At 39.7% G+C, this 26,260-nt stretch overlaps 1 protein-coding gene across 6 annotated transcripts in view; it reads left to right on the top strand.

The window, feature by feature from the left end:
- Positions 1–26,260, top strand: part of PPFIBP1 (PTPRF interacting protein, binding protein 1 (liprin beta 1)) — a 205,954-nt gene that overhangs the window by 130,534 nt on the left and 49,160 nt on the right. For all 6 annotated transcript variants that reach the window (XM_010856018.1, XM_010856019.1, XM_010856017.1 and 3 more), the window contains 3 exons: positions 6,366–6,464; positions 12,245–12,450; positions 26,010–26,096. In XM_010856018.1, coding sequence (XP_010854320.1) covers positions 6,401–6,464; positions 12,245–12,450; positions 26,010–26,096 — 357 coding nt within the window. In that variant the 5' untranslated portion in view covers positions 6,366–6,400. The remainder of the gene's footprint in view (positions 1–6,365; positions 6,465–12,244; positions 12,451–26,009; positions 26,097–26,260) is intronic.

Consider the following 26,260-nt stretch of genomic DNA (forward strand, 5'->3'; position numbering starts at 1 on the left):
CTGAGAAAGTTAGGACAAATGTCATTCTCACCAACGTTTAGAAACAGATTCTGTAGTTGTTCTTACAGTCTTTCTTTCCTACTTCACGAAGAGACTGGGCAGCTCTTCCAACCTAAACCATCAGTTAGTCAACAACCCTGTAAAAGTTGTGGTTTTCTGCCAACCTTTAAGCCACCACACCCATTGCTGGAACTTTCCCTGATATTTTACCTTACTCAAATCTGCTCTAAATGGGTCCTAACCGAGTTTGAAATACACCCAAAATATTTCTTTGTTGGTATTCCTTTACCATTACTGTAAAATATGAATGTTACTTCCAGGAGCTTGCTTTTCCAAGACTTTTCTGAACTTCTTTTCATTAAACCGTTAGCATAGGAAACCACTAGACTGGGGTCTCCTTAAAGCAGAACTGATCTCTGTTTACATCACCCAATAGTAAGGGCTTTCTCCAGTTTGAACTATGACCTTGAACCCAAACCACACTCTTTTGTTGTTGGTAGTTGTATTGTTTGGTGCCTTTTCCTTCAACAAGTCATTGAAATAAGTGTATATTACCTATTTAGAATCCAGAAATAATTTTGGTATTGTGTGGGAATTATTAGATGGTAAAGTTTTTATTTTCTAAGTGGTTTTGTTCGTCCAAAAGATGAAGTTGTAATCAACAGGTTTCTGGGTAAGGAAAGAGTCCGAACATAGGAAGCTGGATATTCTGAGTTTAATTTTAGACCTCAGGTATATATAATTGGATTATTCATTATTCTTTATTCATGATATATTATCATATAAGGCCTGCATATCCTACTTACATTCATTCATTTATTTGGTTCATTTAAAAATATTGTTTCAAAAAAATAAAAAATAAAAATAGTTTCATTTCTAATTTCTAACAACCATCTTCAACCCTAATTTTAAAAATTTGAGGTGAAGCTTACATACAGTGAAGTGAACACATCTTAAATGTACAGTTTGATGAGTTTTGACAAATGTATAAGCTTGAATATATATCCATCAAGATATTGAACAGAAAGTCCCCAGAATTTCCTTGAATCATTCACCACTCCCTGCAAATAATTATTGTTCTACTTTCTTTCACCATAGATTACCTATTTTTTAATTTTACATAAAAGGAATCACATAATACATAGTCATTTATGTCTGACTTCTTTTGCTCCCAGTAATATTTATTAGACTTTTTCACTGTGGAGGAATATTCCATTGTACTGGAGTAGTATTCCATTGTATTAAGTATGTGAAGATGCCCAGGGGAATCTTCCTCTCAGAAATGTTTCTGAGAATAGAGGAAAATCTTGATATAGCATGAGATTTTCTGAGGCCTTTTATTTAAGTTTTCTATTTTTTAAAATACTTTGACTCAGGCATAAAAATTGACATAATCTTATTAACACAGATGCTCATGAAGTTAGGTGGCCACTAAAATAGCTCAAGCGTGGACAAGTCAGAATTTTAATAAATATGGAAGCTCTGTTCTTAACATTAGTTCTTTACCACTTTTGGTTGCTGTTCTTAGTCTTCTGTATAATCCTTTAATGCCCATTTGGAATTTATTGAGACTTATTTTGTGGCCTTGCATACACACATGGCCTGGCCTAGTGTGTATAACCTGTGGGTTGAAAAGAATATGTTCTGCATTTGGTTGTTTTGTTCTATAAATTGAGTTAGGTCAAGATGGGTGATAGTATTGCTAAAGTCTGTATTATTACCTGATTTGTTTTCCTACCTGGTCTGTCATTCCAAAAGAAGGTTGAAAAGGAGGAACAAATGAAAGATGGGATAAACAGAAAAAAATGGCAGGACAGTAGAGTTAAATCCAACTATATCGACTATTAAATATAAACGGACTGAATTTGTGTAATTCTCCCTTAGTTGTGTCAGTTTTTGCCTCATGTTATTTGAAGCTCTGTTATTAGTTGCGGAAACATTTATGATGAATTGACTCTTACCATGATAAAATATTCCTCTTTCTAGTAATACTTGATTGAAAGTCACTTTTCACATATTAATATGGCCAATCCTCCTTCCCCAGGCTTATTTACTGTGTGCATAATGTCTTATTTTTCATTCTTATATTTGATATGTCTTTACGTTTAACCAGTCTGACAATCTTGGGCTTTTATTAAAAGTTTAGTCCATTTACATTTAATGTAATGGTAAATTATATGATTGAGTTTAAGTTTATCATTTGCCATTTGATTTCTTTTTCTCCCATCAGTTCATTGTTTCACCTTTACTTCCTTCTTTTGGATTAATTGAGGATTTTATTAGTATTCTATCTCATCAACTCAACTGGCTTTTTACTTTGTCTTTGTACAGTTTGGATATATTATATTATGTATTCTTATCACAACCTGCTGTGAATTGGTATTGAACATCTTTGTGCATAATGTAAGAACTTTACCCTCTTCTAATCATTGAGCCAGTAAGATTGTGATTTCCTTCATAAGCCCTAATCACTTTGCATCATGTGGACGGGGGAGTGCCCACAAGTGAAAAGATGTATGAATGTGAACCTCATTCATTATGTATGATTACCTTTACTCAAGAGCTGAATTCCCCATAGTTTCTACCTGTTTTTATTTTCATTTTAGCCCATTTTGCATTCCCATTACCATTCTGTAAGAGAGTCTGTGAATTCACATCCTTGTACAGTGCTTAGTAGTGTCCATTTTTTTGCCAACTGACTGAGTATAAAATGATATCACATTGCTGTCTTAAATTCTTTGAGTATTAATAACATTAAGCATCTCTTCATATTTTATATTGGTAAAAGTGTTTCCCTTTTGTTATAATGTCTGTTCATGTCTTTACCTCTCCCATTTTTTAAATCAATTTGTAGTAATTTTTTACTTGGAAACCACTGAACTACCACCTATATTTAACTAAATTTAAAGCAGTCTTTGATCTTTGAATCTGTCATTCTTACTGACAACTCTATTTAATTTGTGTGCGTGTGTGTCTGCTCAGTCATTCAGTCATGTTGGATTCTTTGAGACTCTGTGGATTGTAGCCTGCCAGGCTCCTTTGTCCATGGAATTTTCCAGACAAGAATACTGGGGTGGGTTGCCATTTCCTCCTCCACGGAATCTTCCCCACCCCGGGATAGAACCTATATCTCTTGTGTCTCCTGCATTGGCAGGCGGGTTCCTTTACCACTGAGCCATCAGGGACCTCTCCAAATTCCTAACCCCTTGACTCCCTGAGGATAACTGCTCAAATTTCCTCCCTTAGCACCTACCACCTTTGCCATATTATGTACATATTTGTTAATTGTGTTTACTGTCTTATCTTCTCCATATTATTACATGTAGGCTGCTATGTGATAGGTATAGAGATTGAGAGTAAGCATCTATAAACTTCTATAACACTTTAATGTTTACATCATATTAAACAAAGACTTGGTCTCTAATAAAATGGAAATTTTTTAAAAAAATTGGTTCTTCTCCACCATTTTGAAAAGCATCACCTAGGTTCTTGTACCTCCGTGTCTTAGCATTTGAAAGGTTCATTGGAACAGAGAAGAAATAGATAACTACCTGTCTTTCTTGAAAAAGTGTTCTTGTTCTACACAAATTAGAGTTACCCGCAAAGATTTAGTGGGGTGATGAGAGCTTTTCTAATGTGAGCATTATTTTATTTTATTGGTATTCCCCATGATTATAGCTGAGCCTGGCATGTGTCTGTCTGTACACACACACAAATATAGATAGATAGATAGCATCTATTTAGAGCTCTTTGAAGTTCAACATTAAAATGAAAGGAAATGTAGGCCACTTAATTATGTGGAATTCAAGGACCATACACTCTTTGGCTTAATCCTTAATGTTTCTAGAGTATTTAAGCCTGAAGTGTGATCATTCAATTTCTGCCCCACCTCTCTGGACTGTGCACTAGCTAAATGTGCTAGTAGATTTTTGAGAACACCCAGATTTATAACCTATTAGCCCCTTGATTTCTGGGTGACTGTAAATGCATGCCTTGGGTGTTTTTGTGCTGTAGTGTTTCTACATAAAATGGTAGTGATATTTTATACCTTCTGAAGGGAGTAAATTCTGGGAAATTCTTTGTTATTGTTCAATCACCAAGTCACGTCCAACTCTTTGCAACCCCATGGATCGTACCACACCAGGCACCTCTGTCCTCCGCTGTCTCCTGGAGTTTGCTCAGGTTCATGTCCATTGAGTTGATGATGCTAGCTAACCATCTCATCCTCTGCTACCCTCTTCTCCTTTTGCCTTCAATCTTTCCTAGCCTCAGAATCTTTTCCAATGTGTTGACTCTTTGCATCAGGTGGCCAAAGTATTGGAGCTTCAGTATCAGTCCTTCCAATGAATATTCAGAGTTGATTTCCTTTAGGATTGACTGGTTTGATCTTCTTGCTGTCCAAGAGACTGTCAAGAGTCTTCTCCAGGAACACAGTTCGAAAGCATTGGTTCTTCAGTGCTCAGCCGTCTTTATGGTCCAACTCTCACATCCATACATGACTACTGGAAAAACCATAGCTTTGACTATGTGAAACTTTGTCAGCAAGGTGATGTCTCTGCTTTTTAATACTCTGTCTAGGTTTGCCATAGCTTTTCTTCCAAGGAGAAAGCATCTTTTAATTTCAAGGCTGCAGTGACTGTCCACAGCAAGTTTGGAACCTAAAAAAATAAAATCTCCCACTGTTTGTACTTTTTGCCCTTCTATTTGTCATGAAGTGATGGGACCAGATGTCATGATCTTCATTTTTTTTAAATGTTGAGTTTCAAGTCAGCTTTTTACTTTCCTTTTTCACTCTCATAAAGAGACTCTTGAGTCCCTCTTTAATTTCTGCCATTAAAGTGGTATTATCTGCATATCTGAGGTTGTTAATATTTCTTCCACCAGTCTTGATTCCAGCTTGTGATTCATTCACCCCAACATTTCAGATGATGTACTCTGCATAGAAGTTAAATAAGCAGAGTGACAATATACAGCCTTGTCATACTCCTTTCCCAATTTTGCACCAGTCAGTTCTTTCATGTCCAGTTCTAACTGTTGCTGCTTGATCCACATACAGGTTTCTCAGGAGACAAGTAAGGTGGTCTGGTAGTCCCATTTCTTTAAGAATTTTCCAGTTTGTTGTGATCCACATAGCCAGAGACTTTAACCTTTGAAATTCTTAGATGAAATATATGAAAACTATCCAATCAGAGTAAGATTTCACAATGATTAATGGCATTTTATGACAGTGAATGCATAATAGAAAATTGATCTAAGCAGCTGTTTATCAGAACTGTAAATATATTTGTAAAAATAAAGTGGTAAGACCTAGGTTGCTTGGAAACAGAGGGCAAAGTTTTCTGTTAAGCAGCATATGCTTTATTTCCCAGGTGTTTGCTCCACCACAGTAACTGCCAAATAGCAGGAGCTGTATTTGAGTGTGTTGGGAGAATTTATGTGGATGATTAGCTGGTACCTGAAATGCATTAATTAATATTGAAAATCACATAATTTGCCTTTTTTCCTGTTAATGGCCAAATTTTTTGCAAGAATAATTTAAATTTATTTTTTAGCTGGTAAAAGAGTGAGTAGATTGTGACACAATTTCAACCTAACTTTATTTCTCAGATAGGATCAGAGAAACAAAAATTTAATATTACAGTGGAAATCAGATAGACCTAGTTCAAAAACTGGTCTTTGTAAACTTGTTTTTGTAGACAAAGATCATTATAAAATGAAGAGGGATTTATGCATTTAATAGGGTTTCTCTCGTGACTAAGGATTATGGGTAATTTATATTAATGTGTGGGACTCAATACAGGATATGCACTCATAGGCACTCAATACAGGATAGCCATTGTCACAGTGCAAAATGCCAGTAGGTATGTGTGTGCTTGTTATGTATGTTCCTGAATCATTTTCTTAGACAAATCTCATGGTAATTCCTTATTGAGGAAAAAAATAAAAATAAAGGCAAAATTGACAAAGCAGAGATTGGGTGGAGCCAGTGCAGATAGAACCAAGTCTCATCTATCTTGCATCCCTCGTGGCCCGGAGCAGGGTTCCACAGCCACCTCTGTTGCCCTCACAGAGACCTAGAGTACAACATGGAAACCGTCCTACTGGAGTTTAAACACTGTGGGTGCAAGAACTGAATCATACTTACTTTATTAACTGATCGGGCATAGCATGAGATCCAGCGGTAGAGTAGGCACACAATGACTGGTCGTAGTTTATTAAATGATTCATTTAATTCAGCTCTGATACTTCACAAATTCTCTGTATGTCTCTGCTAGGTGGAGTTATAGTTTGTGTTGAATTATCAAACCTGCCAGGAAGCATATATCATTTGAAGGATGTAATGATAAACATCATTATTGTTTCAGATCTAGGTTGGAATTTGCCCTTGACAAATAACAAGATGATGAGTGATGCAAGTGACATGTTGGCTGCAGCGCTGGAGCAGATGGATGGGATTATAGCAGGTAATCTGCATCCTCTGAAAGACACAGTCATGGTATTTACTGGGCTGTCTTGGCTTTTTTTGTTGCAACTCTTTTATAACCTCTACACTTTGATATTTTCATTTATTGGCTTTCTCCAGTGCCTTTAGGTTCCCTGTGGTTCAGTCTTTGTCCTTCTTCCCCAATTTCTGCCAGAATTATTCTTAAATTTTGTTTTATTTATTTTTTTTAAATTTTATTTTATTTTTAAACTTTTCATAATTGTATTAGTTTTGAAAATGTCAAAAAATTCTGGAACCTTCCTGGGCTTCCGATCCAGAGTAAAAGTGACTCTGGTCTGGGTGGTCTGTGGACTGCACTTGGAGGGAGGGATTACTGTTCTACCCAATAATCAGGAATGTTCTCATCATTTCCCTTAAATTCAATATTCACTTTCCCATCAATGACTCTCACATCTATTTATTCTTCCAATTCTTTGCTAAGCTTCAGGACCTTATCTCTACCAGCCAACCAGATAACCTCCCTGCAGTGTCTTACTATAGATGCATCAGTGTCATCATTTAAAACATTGAGCTCACCATCTTTTCTCAGAAGCCCCTCTAGTTGTTGTTTTTTTATTTAATTTATTTATTTTAATTGGAGGCTAATTACTTTACAATATTTTAGTGGTTTTTGCCATACATTGACATGAATCAGCCATGGGTGTACATGTGTTCCCCATCCTGAGCCCCCCTCCCACCTCCCTTCCCATCCCATCGCTAACGGTCATCCCAGTGCACCAGCCCTGAGCACCCTGTCTCATGCATCGAACCTGTACTGGTGATCTGTTTCATATATGGTGTCTTTATCTTGGCTAATCTCATAGTCCTCCCTCTATACACTTTGTTTTTTTTTTTTTTGCGTCTCTTTATTTATTTTTTCATTTTATTTTATTTTTAAACTTTACATAATTGTATTAGTTTTGCCAAATATCAAAATGAATCCATCACAGGTATACATGTGCTCCCCATCCTGAACCCTCCTCCCTCCTCCCTCCCCATACCATCCCTCTGGGTCGTCCCAGTGCACTAGCCCCAAGCATCCAGTATCGTGCATTGAACCTGGACTGGCATCTCGTTTCATACATGATATTTTACATGTTTCAATGCCATTCTCCCAAATCTTCCCACCATCTCCCTCTCCCACAGAGTCCATAAGACTGTTCCATACATCAGCGTCTCTTTTGCTGTCTCGTACACAGGGTTATTGTTATCATCTTTCTAAATTCCATATATAGGCGTTAGTACACTGTATTGGTGTTTTTCCTTCTGGCTTACTTCACTCTGTATAATAGGCTCCAGTTTCATCCACCTCATTAGAACTGATTCAAATGAATTCTTTTTAATGGCTGAGTAATACTCCATTGTGTATATGTACCACAGCTTTCTTATCCATTCATCTGCTGATGGACGTCTAGGTTGCTTCCATGTCCTGGCTATTATAAACAGTGCTGCGATGAACATTGGGGTACATGTGTCTCTTTCCCTTCTGGTTTCCTCAGTGTGTATGCCCAGCAGTGGGATTGCTGGATCATAAGGCAGTTCTATTTCCAGTTTTTTAAGGAATCTCCACACTGTTCTCCATAGTGGCTGTACTAGTTTGCATTCCCACCAACAGTGTAAGAGGGTTCCCTTTCCTCCACACCCTCTCCAACATTTATTATTTGTAGACTTTTGGATCGCAGCCATTCTGACTGGTGTGAAATGGTACCTCATAAGCAGTTTAAGTCATTCTAGACACGACCCATATGTTCCCCTACTTAGTCAAATTCTGTCAGCTCTGCCTCCTACCAAATTCTCCCAGTCCCTTTCTTCCTCTCTAAAATCTGTTGTGTCTGTGCTACCGTTGTCCTGCTCTACCTAAATAACCCTCCCACTTGATGTCCTTGGCGCACTTGCTTTCCTGCTCTAGTCCACCCTTTTCTCCAGACCACCAGAACCTTTTTTTCTGAAATGCCAGTCTCGGCAATGGAGACACAGACATAAAGAACGGACTTGTGAACACGAGGAGGGAAGGAGAGGGTGGGATGAACTGAGAGAGTAGCACTGAAACATATACGTTATCATATGTAAAATAGATAGCCATTGGGAATTTGCTGAATGGCTAATTCATTCAATTTGGTATTCAAATCTGGTGAGCTCAAATCTGGTGCTCTGTGACAACCTAGAGGGGTGGGAGGTGGGAAGGAGGTTCAAGAGAGAGAGGACATATGTATACCTATGATTCATGTTGGTGTATGGCAGAAACCAGCACAGTATTGTAAAGTAATTATCCTCCAATAAATTTAAAAATCCCAGTCTGATCATCCTCCTTAAGAATCTTCAGCAATTCTCTGTTACAGAAGCTGAGCAAAAGAAGTAGACTATAATCTCCTTGTTTTCTCATCATGGTGAGGGGACTGGCTAGTAGATGAGCCCCTTCATCCCCTGGCACATCCCTCAGGAGTAGTGCTACTTAAGCTCTTCTGTCTTCCATGGGCTTCCGTAGTAGCTCATTGCTTACAATGCAGGATATCCGGGTTCGATTCCTGGGTTGGGAAGATCCTCTGGAGAAGGAAATGACAACCCACTCCAGTATTCTTGCCTGGAAAATCCCATGGACAGAGGAGCCTGGCAGGCTGCAGTCCATGGGGTCGCAAGAGTCGGACACGACTTAGTGACTGAAACCACCAAAACCAAGCCCTTCTGTCACATTTTGTGTCTTGTCTCAAGAGAAGGACTTTCATGTATTTGGGAAGGAACCAGTTACAACGAGGAGGTGTCTGAATGGGTTGGCCTGCATGCACCTGGTGGTCAGGGTCCTGTTACAGTTGGCCTTGACCAGTGACCAGGGTCAGGATATAGTTGTCCTGGCCCTGATGCTACTCGACTTTGGTGGTTTGGAGAAACCAAAGGTGTTTTCCTCTTCAGAAGGTTCTTCTCTTCAAGGAAGTGACCTGCATGGTCTCTTTATTATACTTCTGTGTCTTGGAGACCTTCTTTCAATTTGACCTCCTTTGTAGATTAGACCACATTTTGAATACTGTATTCAGTTCTTAGAATATTGTTTTCACAGTATCGTTGGTAAACTAAAACTTATCTAGAGAAGGTAGGCATAAAGGTGAAGAGTTTAACAGAGTAAGGAACTGGTTATGTTTAATCTAGCAGAGTGTATTCTTGCTTGGGGAATGATACACCCTTTTTTTTTCAATTTTATTTTATTTTTAAACTTTACAATATTGTATTGGTTTTGCCAAATATCAAAATGAATCCGCCGCAGGTATACACGTGTTCCCCATCGTGAACCCCCTTCCCTCCTCCCTCCCCAAATTTTCTGTTTTAACTGCCTTTTTGAAAATTGAAATATAGCTGATATACAATGGTATGTTAGTTTCAGGTATACAATGAAGTAATTCAGTTACATGTACATATACTTTGTTTTTCAGATTTGTTTCCATTATAGGTTTTTATAAGATATTGACTATAGTTCCCTGTGCTCTACAGTGGGTCCTTGTTGTGATTGTTTTCTGTGTTGTGTGTGTGCTCACTCAGTCCTGTGTGATTCTTTGGGGCACCCGGGACTGTAGCCCACCAGTCTCCTTGTCCATGGAATTTTCCAGGCAAGAGTACTAGAGTGGGTTGCCATTTCCTTCTCCAGGGGATCTTCCCAACCCAGGGATTGATCCCGCATCTCTTGCATCTCCTGCATTGCAGGTGGATTCTTAACCACTGCGCCATCAGGGAAGCCCCATTTTCTATGATATATGCTTTTAAATAGTTTAAGGACTGTTATATGGGAAAGAGAATGGATTTACTCTGTCACAATTTCAGAAAATATAACAACTAGAGCCAACTTTAGGTTCTTCCCAGGGATTATATACAACCTTACCACTCATCAGGGAAGTGATATTTCTGAGTGATTACACGTCACACATTCCACTAGATTGTGTCCTTGATCCCTCAGTCCCAGCAGGGCCTTGGGAGCAATACTAGAGTCATTAAGACAACAAGATCCCCCAGCTCTCACCTCACACTAAGTCAGTCAGAGCTTTGTGGGTAGGATCTGGATTCATATTTTCAAATTACCATCAGTATTTCTCCAACTGAGGTAAGAGGGAGAAGAGAACTGACAACAAACATTGGGAGTTTTTCTGAATACACACCTCTCCCCTCTTCCCACTTTGTTTTGTGTTGAAGACTGAACAGAACAGAGGGTTACCATGGGCTCACATGTTTTTTAAATCATTGCATTGTATGATCCTAACACTTAAAACTGCTGGAATATAGGATGTTATACTGTCTGGGTTTTGCTGCTTTTCTGTTCTTACCTCCTTCTGACTTGTTCACCTCTTTTTTTTTTTCTGAGTTCTCAACTGTGCAGGGTTTCCTGAGGGGGCTGATTTAGATGGTTATGTGGCTCCATTAGCATTCATCACTATACATAGCAGTGGTTACCATTATCACAGTTTGGTAGATGTTTGATCCAAATCTTGTGGTCTACTAGTCAGGGACATCAATGGAATGAAACCGCTGAAAGAGAATTCCTTTCCCCATTGTTAGAACTGATCAAGCCCTGTGGCCAACTGGAGAGAGAACTTACATATTGGCTCACAGGTCTCATCCAGCTGTAGACCTTTGGATTTGTGAGAAATGAAGTGAAAGTCACTCAGTCATGTCCAACTCTTTGTGACCCCATGGACGACACAGTCCATAGAATTCTCCAGGCCAGAATACTGGAGTGGATAGCCTTTCCCTTCTCCAGAAGATCTTCCCAACCAAGGGATCGAACCCAGGTCTCCTGCATGGCAGGCAGATTCTTAACCAGCTGAGCCACAAGGGAAGCCCAGATTTGTGAGGTGATGGCCTAAATATCATAGTTGTTGAAAATTAAAGTGTAAAGTTAATATGTAAATTTGATAGTATGTTTGATAGACCAGAAAATAAAAATCAAAGAGATGTAGAAGTGGCTATGGGTGCTTTCAGAATGCACTGTGAGTCAGTGTATGTATTTAAGTAGTAGAGTGTTCCGTAAAAGTAACAGAAAACAAAAATGGCTTTAAAACTATGTTTTGAAGCTAACATTAGCAAGAGCATTGGGGGAAAGTGTTTATCCACACATGCTCCCTTGTACGTATACAGTGTACATGTGTAAGTTACTCAACTTCAGACATTAAATTCTAGGCAGTTAACTGAGAGCTGGCTCTCTTACCTTTGAAATTACGCTATGCAATTTCCACCTCAATATGCAACTTCTTTCTAGGAGGATTTTAAAATAAATAAATTTATATTTAAAAAAACAAACTTTATGCTTTCTAAAATTTTTATTTTGGGGAATACATGGCTTCACACAATCTGATCTGCTCTCTTCTTAACCTGTGTTTCTTGAGGTCAGCACATCTTATACTAAGACCCATCCTACTCTTACTATGCCACACAGCTGGCCTCCCTGTTAGGTGTTCGACCACTGATATTTAGGAAATGGCAACCCATTCCAGTTTTCTTGGCTGGAAAATCCCTTGACGAGAGGAGCTTGGCGGGCTGCAGTGCACAGGGTCGCAAAGAGTTGGACACAATGACTAAACAACAACAATCTCTCATCAGTTATGTTTTTTATTTTTTCACCAAATGACTATCCCTTGGAGAGATTTACGTGATTGAATTCTCTTTTCCCTGCTCCTTGTTTGGTCATTCCTCACTGTGACTAGACTTGCTTGCCACCTTCAGCTTTGGTATATTATCCAGCATAAATCCCATTGCTCTCTCTATGATTTTTTTTAAACCTAGGTTCTAAGGCCCTGGAATATTCCAATGGGATTTTCGATTGCCAGTCCCCCACCTCCCCATTCATGGGAAGCTTGCGAGCCCTGCACCTTGTGGAAGACCTGCGTGGGTTGCTGGAGATGATGGAAGCTGATGAGAAGGAAGGCTTGAGGTGCCAGATCCCGGACTCTACAGCGGAAATGCTCATCGAGTGGCTCCAGAGTCAAATGGTAGATATCCGCCTGTTACCAGTCCCACACCGTGAATCTTCCGTTGCTTAGTCCAAAATTCAGGACATAAAGTAGCTGATTAGAACAGGAAAAAACAGCTACAGGGTGACAGGTTTGCCCCAACTTTATCCATTAAGAGATTCTGATTTCCTTTTGACTCTAAAGATCCTTTTTTAAAAAATTGCTGTTAGTATACATTTCCTGTGTGCCAGCTGGTCACCTGATTTTGCCCATAAAGGTGGACTAGCATTTGAACTGTGCTTGAGTGACCTGCTATGGCTCAAAACGAATAGTCCTGTGAGGGAAAGAGTTTTGCACTTAATAGATGCTTTACTGGTAATACTGGGAAGTCTATTTGAAAAGGGCCAATAGCGATTCAAAATAGGGAGTACAGTGAATGTTGCTGTTCAGTTGCTCAGTCGTGTCCGACTCTGCAACCCCATGGACTGCAGCAGGAGCAGTTCTAATAGCAAGGGACGTTGGAAGCAGTATGTGGGGTCAAGTGCCATCTAGTGGTTGTGACAGTCATTTCGATTCCAGTGCATGAGTTAATCTGTGGATTGGGCTCTGAATGGTGTTCTTAGTCACTGAACAATGAGCCTCTTTCTAGGCATCCTTCTCGAAAACTGATGGCATGGCAGATCTGCCCTTTCCCTGAAAACAATGGTAAATGCTATGTTTTAGTATGTGTTAAACACAGAAAATCCACAGAATGTCACAAAAATATGCAAAAAAGAAGCTAGAAAAAGTGTTTATTTTTTAAGTATTCAATGGATAGTCAGTTTTTCGGGAAAATGCATGAATAAGCTTCTAAGTTAATTGTTTTGATGTAAAAGTTAATGAAAATCATCTGAAAGAATGACAATCTATTTTTGGTCTGTGGTGCCAATGTCAGCTGTTTGCGTTGGGAACCTTAATGGTATCAGTACATCCTGCACCTGAAGCATTTTCCTGGGATGTGTCACAAACCCAACGCTCCCACCCTGTTCCAGCCAGTGTACCTCCCCATTTCCAGTGCAAGTGCTACGGTTCATCTTTAGCGTATCTCTGCCACCTTGAGTAGGGCAAAATGCACATAAATATTTTACTTTGTATATCTTACTTTGAGCTAGTTTACTTTGTATAATAGTATTTTAGATATTTTACTTTGTATAATAGATATATTACTTTCCATACCTAGTTACTGCACCTTTAGTTTTTCTGCAAGTTTCTCCTCTAGAGATTTAAGTATCCAGGTCTGCTGATTTCTTTGCAGAATTGCTTCATGCTCCGAAACCAGAGATTTCCTGGCATATTTCTCAGGCTGTTTCTACCTCCTCCCTTGCCCCTTCTTTACTGCTTGTTTTCGGCACGCTTTGGGAAGGGAACTTAGAGGAACCCATTCCCAACCTGCATGTAGAGGCAGCCAGTGCAGCCATAACATGAGGGCACTGTGGTTAAGCATTTCACTTGTGTCCAAAATATCTCCATTAATAGGTGCTCAGTCTGTTAAAGTGTTTCTGGGAAAGACTGAAAGTGATGTGATGTTTCCTGAAACATAAATCGTGTCATCCATGCCTTTTTGAGAAACCTACAGTGGTAGTCACGTGTGACTTAGAGATTGGAACCACAGTGCTTGCTGGACTGCAAGGCCTTTAGTTTCGTACTTGCTCCTTGTTGACTTCTGACCTCAGGTCTCATTGCCCTTTTGCTCCGCTTCAGGCACGTGGGATTCCTCACTGATTCTCAAACATGTTGGTGAAACTGGACTTCAGGGCCTTTGCCCTGGCTGTTTACTCTGCCTAGAAAGTTCTTTTCTCAGATTATCTGGATGACTAGCTTCATCGCATTTACTTAAAAGTTGTGCTCTCCATGAGGCCTTTCCTGCCCACCTGATCTAAAATTTCACATAGTTATTCTCCATAGTACATATCCCTACTTTTATTTTTTTACTAAGAATGCACCACTTTCTTATGTACTCTGTATTTGCCATATTTATGTGTATTTTTTTCTCTCTCCAACTGGAATGGAAGTATCATTGAGACTTTTAACTATATTTAAAACAAATCAAAACAAAACCACTGTATCGATGGTCCCTAGAACAATGCTTGGCATGCAGTAGGTGGTCAGTAGTTATATTTGTGATGAATGTTGCTCCACAAATGATAAAATGGTATATACATTTGAATGAACTGGATTTAACATTTATTAAAATAGCATTTATTTATTGTGTTAAATTTATTCATTTGATGGATAATGGCTTGTTAATTTGTGGTTTTGGTTGCTCTTTGTGTTAATATCTAACATTTTAAAGTTAAGTATACACAAAATGGACAAATACTTTACACACCTTACAAAGATTCAGGTTTTATCCAAAAAAATGACACTTAAAAAACTAACAAAATGTTAACTCCAGAGAGGTAAGTTTTCTTGTGTTAAACTTATTTATATCTGTATAACCTGATTTATATCTGTCCCCTCATGTGGAATCTAGTCCTTCCAAATTACATGTATTTTTGCAAGCACGTAGATAATGAAATAAAAAAAAAAGATTGATGACAAAGGGCAAAGCCCAAAGCAAGAAGGGGAGAGTGGGAGTGAGTGTTTGGAATAATGAAGACGTAGGTGTGCGATCTTGTTTATCCTTCTGTATATACCAGTTTACATCTGCTAATCCCAACAACAGTCCCAGCTACCATAAACACAGGGAACTATATTCAGTATCCTGTGATTATCAATAATGGAAAAGAATATAAAAAAGAATTTGTGTGTATATGTGTGTATAACTGAGTCACCTTGCTATACTGTAGCAATTAACACTGCATTGTAATTCAACTATGCTTCAATAAAAAATAAACTAAACAAAAAGGCATATGTATGACATGAATAGTCAGCTTAGCCTATCATAGACTTTAATTTTAGAACCAAAAGTAATTCAGACAATATTAAGAATCCAACAGGTAAAAGGTATTATGCTTGCAATTTAATGATTTGCTGATAGTATAGCCTTTTCCCATTTGGTATCTCAGAAGCTGTGATGTGTTTTATGATCTTAAAAGTGGTATCTGTACATGTTTTGGGCTTCCCCTGGTGGCTCAGAAGGTAAATAACCTGCCTTCGGTGCAGGGTACCTGAGTTTGGTCCCTGGGTTAGGAAGATCCCCTGGAGAAGGGAATGGCAACAACTCCTGTATTCTTCCCCGGGAAATCCCATGTCAAAGAGGTTCCTGGCAGGCTGTAGTCCATAGGGGTCACAAAGAGTCAGACGTGACTGAGCATGCATGCAGATACCTAGAGTAGTCAAATAAATTCATAGAGGGAGAAAATAGAATAGTGGTTGCCATTGGCAGGGGAAAGGGTGGGATGTGGAGTTAATATTTAATAGATACAGAGCTTGAGTTTTACAATATGAAAAGAGTTCTGTAGATGGATGATGGTAATGATTCCACAGACCTGTGAATGTACTTATTGCCACTGAACTGTACATATAAAAATGGTAAGTTTTTATGTGTATTTTACCCTAATAAAAATTTTTAAATTAGTAATTTGATAAAATTTGGTGGCATCTTAGAATTGAAGGAACACAGAATTCTCCCAAGTGTCTTAAGCTGTCTCAGTTTCCTCATCTGTAAAATGGGAGTGGTGGTTTCTGCCATACAGGATTGTGAAGATCCTATTAGCTAATGTATGTTGAGTGCTTGTCAGTGAGCCTGGCAGAGGATTAGTCAAAAAGGTCATAGTGAAGAGTGGATTGTAGAGAGTAGAGGGAAACATTTAGGAGGACCTTCTGCAATGAAGGAAAGAAAGGGTTGAGACTGGTTATGGGGCAGGGTGATGGTTACCAATTATTTATACAGTTTACTTCTTTGACAGAAGAGTGCAGACATTTCTCTGACTATGGGGAAGCTTCCACAATGTTTTAGAAAAACTTATTAATGATACAAATTACATAATTAATATTTCATTCATGCTTAATGATGGCCAACCTGAAAGTCCATTTACTTAAGACTGACTGATGCTAAGCTTCTCTTTAGTGCAACTGGGCCTTTGCATTTCTAATTATTATTTTACCCAGGCCAGGAAGATGCCCTGGTTTCCTGTAGGGTGCAGGTTATTCCTTTGCTACTAATTTCTGCTGCCCTCTTAATTGTTTTAGATTATCAGAAGCTGGATAAGAAAATGGAAAATAGTAAGACTGTTACAGTGAAGTGAAGTTAAATCTACAAAAATGAATTTGTTTTAATTGGGTAGCTAAACATGTAGCCTTCTAGGAATGAGTAAGTTTCTTTTAAGACTTGAAAGTTTGTCTCCTGTGGTAAAACAACAGCAGCAACAAATCAATTGAATATGACATATTTGTTCAACTACTGAGGTATAATTCTCTATTTTAATTGTGAAATGTATGTTAACACAAATATTAATAACAGAATTATGTACTTTATCAAGCTCAAAGTTTAAGAGGGCAAATAGAAAAAAAGTCTTAATTTTTTGAGACTAGCAAGTAGTTTTTGTTTACTTTAGATCTAACTTGATGCACTGCCCTAGAACATTCTTACAATGCGTTCTTCAGTAGATGGAGGCAAGGTTCATGACCTTGACTGGATCCTGAAATCCCAAAGCGTCTGGTTGTTTGGCAGCTTTAATTATGACACAATCTCAAAGTCAGCAGAAATTACAGAAAAAGACAGTCTGGGGGACTTGCCTGGCAGTCCAGTGGTTAATAATCCACCTTGCAGTTCAGGGGACGCAGGTTCAATCCCTGGTCGGGGAACTGAGATCCCACGTGCTGTGGAGCCACTAAACCCATGTGCTACAGCTAGAGAATCCGTGCACACAGCACAAGATTCCGCATGTTGCAACTAAGATCCGACACAGTCAAATACATTAATTTTAAAAAGAAAACAAAGTGAATGAAAATACTCATGGTAAAAACTGCAAATCAGGCATGATAACCCAGTTAGTCTATCAGTGGGGGAAATGAAGTGCTCTTGACTGACTTCTGATCTGTTAAATCATGATAATGCATTTCTATCTTTTCTCTATGTTGAAAAAGATAATATTAATTCTAAGTGTCCCTTGGGTTAAATGTTTCATAAAAATAACAATACTCATAATTTATTTAAAGAGTTCAGACACGGGGCGTGTTTTCTCCAGGGCTTCTAGCTGTTCTCCCCGAGTCCTTGACCCCCAGCAGCACACGCCATCCCCACCCCGCCACCCTTTGATCCCCGCTGGTCTCTGGCCAGCTTCTTTCTCTTTTCCTGTGTGCCTCCAGGGAATGTTTTTCCAAGCCTTGGCAAACAAGATACATCTTAAGGTTGTATCCCGTATGTGATCACAATTATATGAGCTGTGCCTCATCTCTCACTGAGACATCCTAGCTGAAGTTAAACCTGTTTTTCCCTTATGCTTCTGGAAAACTCCCAGGAAAGCACGTGGACCAAGTCAGCAGAGTTCTCCATCAAAAGATGCCAGTGTGTGAACAGTGAGAGAGGTGCTTTCAGTGAAATCCCAGGCTGCCAGTAGTTGTTGGGGTTGAATAGAAAGATTCCTCTATTCTTTTACAAAAGTAAGTTAAAAAAGAATAGTGTTGGTCACTCAGTTGTATCTGAGTCTTTCCACCCCATGGACTGTAGCCCACCAGGCTCTTCCATCCATAGAATTCTCTAGGCAAGAATACTGGAGTGGGTTGCCATCCCTTCCTCCAGGGGATCCCTGAAAGAGTAAGTGGCAAGAAAAGTAGACACAGCATTTTTCCTTAGTCTCAAATTCTCCTTCCCAAAGTAAAAAAGATTCTTCTGCTAGCTCTGCAGCCTGTCACATAGCTGGGTTTTAAAAAAATAAGCTTTCACTGGAGTATCGTTGCTTTACAGAGTAGTGTTAGATTCTGCTACACAGCAAAATGGATCAGCCATACATATACACATATTATCTCCCTTTTGGACTTTTTCACGTCACCACAGTGCATTAAGTAGAGTTTGCTGTGCTATATAATAGGTTCTAATTATTTATCTATTTTATATATAGTATCAATAGTGTATATATGTTAATCCCAGTCTCCCAATTTATCCCACCCTCCCTTAACCCCTTGATACCCATATATTTGTTCTCTATGTCTGTGTCTTAGATTTTTATAAATATTGAATACAGGAATGAACAATACGTGAATGAATGAATATGTTTTACTCCTAGAATAGGAGCTGGCTTTATTTAGCTTTTGTTTTCCATCCATCTGGAACTCAGGGAACTTTGGAGCATACCTGTGACTGGGATAATGTTGCAGTCTCAGTGTGTACTCCTCTCCCCACTCCAGAAGCTTCGGGAGCATCGTGATATGCCTGAAAATAAGGTGAGGAAGGGGTAGAGCCCATCTTCCCTTCTCAAGGATCTAAAAGAACTCTTTGGGAGACACTGAAGCAGTCCGTCTCTTTGCCCGGGGCTGGCCGTGGATGCACAGACAAGGAGATGCAGGTGTGCCCTGGCCGTGTAACAGGACAGCCACTGCTTGTGGCCGTGGACAATTTAATGTGGCACAGACGCTCCGAGGGAAGCGCTCTCATGATACTTCTAAAAAGACTGGCAGATGAAAGCCCTTGACATCTGCTGTTCTCACCAGCATTTCAGATATAGTTACATTTTTGGAGTAGTGAGTCTTAGAGGCTGACCCACTACTGTGGTTTTTCTTGCTCCAGAACGCTTGTTTTTGCTCGACTGTTTAGTTAAGAAGATGCCTTCTGTCTCTGGGAAACAAGTACAGTGAAAATTAAAACCCAGAAAAACAAAACCCCAAAGCCATAGTCTGATTCTGACCGTGTCTGTAATCTTGACTTGGAAAATACAGCATATATTCAGGATCGTTCTGAGTTTCAGTCTTTGATGTACTTTCTGACAACATTGAATAAACTGATATCTTTCTAGGAGAGGGTCGTGATTGAGTTTTGGGGTATGATAAAATGCATGTGAAATTTAGTTCCCCTTTTGGGTTTCTTAGCAAATGATGAGATGATGAGATTTTAGAATAAGTAGAGGGCTTCCTGAAGAGGCTGTTCTTTTGAACTTGAGTAGAAATTTAGGAGGAAAATATAAGTGGGGTGTTTGCAAGATGGACCTAGAGTCAGAGGTACCATAGTACCAAGGGGCACTGGCCAGGTGGAGGGGCTGCTCTAGAGGCCCTGAATGGTAGCAGTGTTGCCCTGAGATGATTGTTTACAGCCCAGGAGCAGGCCTCTCCATCCTAATCACACTACATCGAATGTGAGGACCAGACAGCAGAGCACTGCTCCTGCCTGGTGGATTGATTTCCAACATTGTTGGTGTTGTGTTCTTTGACTCTTTGTACAAAAGAATGTGAGATTCTGTCTTGTGTGTTGGACCCAAATGAAATGTAACTGTGATATTTGTGGCTGAAAGTTCAGTTCAGTCGTGTCCCACTCTTTGCTACCCAATGAGCTACAGCACGCCAGGCGTCCCTGTCCATCACCAACTCCCAGATTCCACCCAGACCCATGTCCATCGAGTCAGTGATGCCACCCAACCATCTCATCCTCTGTTCTCCCCTTCTTCTCCTGCCCTCAATCTTTCCCAGCATCAGGGTCTTTTCAAATGAGTCAGCTCTACGCATCAGGTGGCCAAAGTACTGGAGTTTCAGCCTCAACATCAGTCCTTCCAATGAACACCCGGGACTGATCTCCTTTAGGATGGACTGGTTGGATCTCCTTGCAGTCCAAGGGACTCTCAAGAGTCTTCTCCAACACCACAGTTCAAAAGCATCAATTCTTCTGCACTCAGCTTTCTTTATAGTCCAACTCTCACATCCATACATGACTACTGGAAAAACCATAGCCTTGACTAGACTGAAAGATTCAAGTCTTATTTCAGTCTTTCCTCTAGTGGAAAGCAGGCAATGGATGTTTGCGTACAGTGGTAGAAATATTAATACTGTGATTAGGACGTGAAAGACCCTGTATGAGATGTATCATTTGGTAGCTAAAGATAACATTTAATTAAATGAGCTTTAGTTTAACACACCTTCCTTTTTATTTCTTTCTTTTGGGGGGCCATACCATGTGGCTTGTGGGAAGGTTAGGGTTTAGGGTTAGGGTTTAGGGTTAGGGCTAGGGTTAGGGTTAGGGATCTCAGGTCCCTACTAGGGACTGAATCTGAGTCACGGCAGTGTAAGCTGAGAGTCCTAACCACTAGGCCACCAGAGAACTCCCCACTTTCCTTTCTTGATATTGAATTTTAAGAAATATCATGAAATCATAAGTGTATGGCAGTTTTAAAAACTAGTATATTTATGGGATTTCCCTGGCAGTCCAGTGGTTATGACTCCGCCTTCCAATGCAGGGGCGGGTGCGGGTTCAGTCCCTGATCAAGGAGCTAAGAGTCCACGTGCCACATAGTGTGGCCAAAAGATTAGACAGAAAAAAAAAAAGGCTAGTATATTTACTGGGTGGCGGGGGGGGGGAAAATGAGAAGAGTGTGAGAGTGTGTGTGTGTGTGAGAGAGAGAGGGTGCTAGTCCAACTCTTTTTAAATATTTGTTGTCTATAAAATTGGACTGATATTCTTTTCCCCATTTTAATTCTGTTACCATTCTGATATGGGAATGCTATATTCAAAAGGAGTTCTATATTATAAGATAAATAAGTTTAATCATAGCAAATCACTACTGGTATATTGATTTTGGATTTTTACAGGATGATAGAGCTCAGGAAAGAACACCAAACCAAAACTGAAGGTTGAGGAGAAAAGAGAGCCAGGTGTAGGCCAATGCAAACCAATAAAACTAAGAAAATCAGAGGAAAACACAGCATGGTACTTTCTACAAAAATAACAGATAGAAGACTCCCACCTGTCATGAAGCTGAAACTGGGTGATGAGTACAAAGGGTCTTGTCATTGTAGTCTTTTTTTTATATATATTTGAAGCTTTCTGTATTAAAACATTTTAAAGAAGAGACTCATATAATGCAAAATGCTAACATTTGTAACATCTTTTCACTTGATTTTGTATTTATATTTGATGATTACAGGGAAATTAATAGAAAAAGAAGAGCTTCTATTTAGATGGTGAAGGGTAGATGGTGTGTGTAGCATCTGCCATGTGAGTTCAGGCAATTCACGTTCTTGGGTGTGGTTTCTGCCTACCCTTAGGATTCTATAGTTCGATGAGGAATAAAGCTTTTTAGACATATCCCTCCACACCCATTATGTCAGGAAAATCTGGCAAACTCCGTAAGTCCCTTAATTAAAGGATCACTGTTACAGTCCAGCTGCCTCTTGTGCCCTGCCCTTCCTGGTGTATTCCAGTCCTGCCCCTCCGCACCCCCTGTCAGTTGAAGATTGCATTGTTAAAATCCTCACGTTGATTCCAGTTTTGACCTAAACTCTCAGCTGGGTTGAATGTGGTCAATAAAAGGTTGCATCATGAGTGGTACTAGAAAGAGTTCTTTTGAAGGCATCTCTGGTATTTTGAGTAAAATAATTTGGGCTGGCTGGTCTTCAATGCATTGGATGTTAAATTCACCCAACAAGAGTTTATACCAAATATGTTTTTAATTATAGGCTTAGAATTTCATAAGCATTTTGGGAGAATCAAAATAAATGTAATAAAGTTTCTATTAGCACTGAAAAACTATAAATGACTGATACATAAAATCACTTGTAAGCCCCCCCTGGCAGAATAATAGCTTTTCAGCAAAAGTTAATCATGAAGTTCAAGGCAAGATGTGGAGGAGAATTCGGTAGAGGAGAAGAGAATGACATGGTGTAAGAAAGAGGAGGTGGGGAGCAGTTGTGAAAGGTGGATTTCTATAGGCACAGAGAAGTGGGAGCTGGTACAGAGGTGGGCACAGTGCCATGGAATTAGATCTTGGAAAGGAGAATGAAAGTTCATTGAGAGAAAGACATTGATGAGATAAGGATGGAGGCGATAAGTGTAGGTCAATTCACAGGGGAAACAGGAAGTCAAGGTTCCAAAATAGAAGAATGGTGAGCTTGTAAGAAGGATTTAAGACTCAGTTCTCCCGAGACTGGCAGGAAGAAAGACAGGGAAGATGTAGGAAGCGATATGTAATACTGTGTGTTGAAGAAGGAAGTACATGAGGGAGTTCGTGCAAGAGGGCCTCAATTACTGACCATTGAAAAGGTTCTGGAGGGAATTCTCTGGAGGGCCAATGGTTACGGCTCTGCACTCTGACTGCCAAAGGCCCAGCTTCAATCCCTGGTCAGGAAACAGATCCCACAAGCCATGCGGCACGGACGGGAGAAAAAAAAAAAAGGCACTTTGCCAACAAAGGTCCGTCTAGTCAAGGCTACGGTTTTTCCTGTGGTCATGTATGCATGTGGGAGTTGGACCGTAAAGAAGGCTGAGCACCGAAGAATTGATGCTTTTGAACTGTGGTGTTGGAGAAGACTCTTGAGAGTCCCTTGGACTGCAAGGAGATCTAACCAGTCCATTCTGAAGGAGATCAGCCCTGGGATTTCTTTGGAAGGAATGATGCTGAAGCTGAACCTCCAGTACTTTGGCCACCTCATGCGAAGAGTTGACTCATTGGAAAAGACTCTGATGCTGGGAGGGATTGGGGGCAGGAGGAGAAGGGGACGACAGAGGATGAGTGGCTGGTTGGCATCACTGACTCGATGGACGTGAGTCTGAGTGAACTCCGGGAGTTGGTGATGGACAGGGAGGCCTGGGGTGCTGCAATTCATGGGGTCGCAAAGAGTCGGACACAACTGAGCGACTGAACTGAACTGATGAAGCCACCTCTTAAATGTGGTAGGAAGAGAGGATATGGCTTGAGGGGAAAGGAGCTAGTGATCATGGTGTGTGCATACCAGGTAGTAGAGGAAATGCGAATAAATGTCTTGCTCAGAAGGAAGAAGGCCAGGATAAAACCATTCATTCATCTTTTATTTGCCTGATGTTTATTTAACATCTATCAGTGTTCCTTTGTTCAGCAGTCGGTTAGCACCCACTGTGCATCAGATTGAAAGAGGACTGTACAAAGAATTCAGAGTCTATAGGTACAGAGAGTTCTGTATGTAGTCAAGTCTAGCCTAGTCCATTCAGTGTGATGCCTGCTGCAACAAAGGGACATCTGGATGTGGTTAACTAGCATATGAGTGAACAGGCAACTCATGGAAGACATTCCAGACCAAGCCCCAGTTGAAGTGGATTCTAAGGAATGAGGTGGAACAAGGAGGGAAAGAGTTGGAGATACAGTCCATGCAGAAGGAATAGCATTAGTGTTTGAGAGAGCATGCCGGGTTTGGGGAGGCATGGAGTGATCTGGGAGGTAGGGCACAGGAGATGGAGGGAGAATAGAGACAGTAGGGTATTTGCCTAATGGAATGTACCTCTTGCTAGCATTTTTGAGGCAAAGGTAATAAAAATTAGCAGAAACTAACATATGAACAGAACAGACCTTTATCTACTTGAATATACCAACAGAATATTTCAAAAGTACATAATTATTCCAGCAGTGGTTCATTTGTCTTTTATTCCTAAAGTTATTTTAGTGTTTAAAAATAAACTACTCACAAGCATTACGACTGCTTGTAAATATCAATACAGTGTTGAGAAACATGAGCATGCTCATTGTGGTCAATTTTTAATATTTTTTAAATGGATCATTTTGTAGAACTGGTTTGGGGACAGCTTATTTCCATGTCATAGGCAGTAGCTTCAAAAAACACTTCTAGAACTTGCTCTAGAAACAGTTCTGATCTTGTTATAGTCTCCTTCAGTCAGGAGAAAGAGGACTTTTGGTTTTTTTGTCCTCACTAAGGAGAAAGCTTTTTTTTTTTTCCCCCTACCCAGGAAAACGTATATGTTTGTAAAACATTGCTTGTGTAATTTTAAAAGCAGGTGCCTGCTAGTGTTCATGATCAAAATGAGAGATTTAAAGTCATGTAGGGCGAGTCTCAGCACTTTTCTCAGATTGAGAACATCCATTCTTTACACATCCTACTTCTTTCCCCAAAAACAGTCCTCAAGAGGTTAAGGTAAATTTCATTTTCCTGGTAGTCCTCAGGGATGGAAGTCATCCTAGCCACTCCATCAGACTCCTAATACTGGTCATTTAATTCTGGCTGTGATTATGCTGTGATAATTGTGCAGGTATGTGGTCAAGCAGCTGATGTTAAAAATTGTACCCACATAGTGCGTGCTTACTAACTAGTTTCAGATTCTCCTGTGGCCTTATGGGATGTATATATTTTTAGAAGAAACACCCTGCAATTTTCTTTTTCATTAATTCTCTGTTTTTGTTTGTTTTTGTTTCTTTCCCAAAACATAGCTTTTGGTATTTCCAGAACTAATACTAGAAAATGCATTAATTGGAAAGGTAGAATGATAAAAGCAGTTGATTCTGGAAAAATAATAGCTGTCACATCAGCTACGTCCTGGGCAGTAAGGATATACAGTGTGTGTTTTCTCTGATTCTAAGTCTGGGGTGGTTTATTTGCTTTTTCAGTTGAACTCTGGTTGGCCCCGTCCAACTATTTTATACTCCACTGGTTTGTATTTCTGTTGTATTTGAGTGAGTAATCAGAAAATTCTTTTGGGATTATACATTATGTGATTATGAACTATTTAAATGAGATACCAAGGGACACATCACATATACTACTGTGTTTCAAAATGACGTTTTTATGTTGTCTTCACTCTGTAAGCCTTTTCAATGTGTCTCCTTAATCACTTGCACATGTAAGATGGCTGAGAAAAAAAAAATCTACACTTCCACCCCCAATCTGTATTTCCTTTGGCATTTGTACCATCTGTAAACATACCCAAATCTGATTAAAAAAAAAAAAAAACGGTAGGGGTGGGCAGAAGGGAGGAGAAAAAAAGTGAGCACTAGTCTAAGTAGAGCTCTGGGCTGGAAGCTGTGGAGGTTACAAGATAACACGAGTTTATAGACTGCCTGGAAGCTTAGTGTAATAGTAGGTGAACAAGCAAACGCAGAGGTTGTTGATGAATTCAGAACAGAACATGATAAATCGCCAGCGAACTTGGCGCATGCTGCCAGTGGAGGACATTGTAGACTCAGTGCTTAAGGTCTTGAAAAGAAAAACAGAGAAAGGCTTCAGGGAGAAAGGAAACATTTGTTTTGTAATTTGGAGACTGGAGTAGCGGAAAGAAGCCTGCAGTCTTGCATTTAAAGGCCAGCATTTGCAGCCCTGGATTTGGGACTGTGAGAGGAGAGGGGAGGATTGGAAGGCCCTCTCAGTATATTCCCACTGATGATGGCATTCAGGAGAAAGAGGGATTTTGTGCCCAACCACACACTCAACAAAGCGTTGCATGTCTCAAGTGGGTACTCTCTGTCAGTGACTCTCAGTAGTCACTGTCCCTTTTGGGTCATGATTTTCTGCTTGATGAGAAGTGCTTTTTTGTTGTTGTTGCTGTTTTTATATGAACTATGTTGCATTCCAATATTTTGTATTAATAGTAACAGCTGTGCTGAATTCTATTCAGGTTCCTTGGATTAAAACCATATGCAATTTTTATTTTCCCACAGTAGTTCAGTGTTTAAGAGGGTCAGGCTTCCTGTGACACGTATCACTTCCTTTTTCAGACGAATGGACACCTCCCTGGGAATGGAGATGTGTATCAAGAAAGACTGGCCCGTTTAGAAAATGATAAAGAATCCCTCGTTCTTCAGGCAAGTGATTTTTAAATGCTTTTTTCCCCCTCATGACTTAACTTACAAAGACCATTGTAAATTGGGATGGCAAATTCAGTTGCTTACAGGAGCCAGACTGCTAATAGACATAAGTATGGGGCCATCTATACACATTAGGGACCAGTGAGGACTGTGATGGAACA

Source organism: Bison bison, unplaced genomic scaffold (assembly GCF_000754665.1).
Source record: "Bison bison bison isolate TAMUID 2011002044 unplaced genomic scaffold, Bison_UMD1.0 scf7180017864370, whole genome shotgun sequence".
NCBI lineage: Eukaryota > Metazoa > Chordata > Mammalia > Artiodactyla > Bovidae > Bison > Bison bison.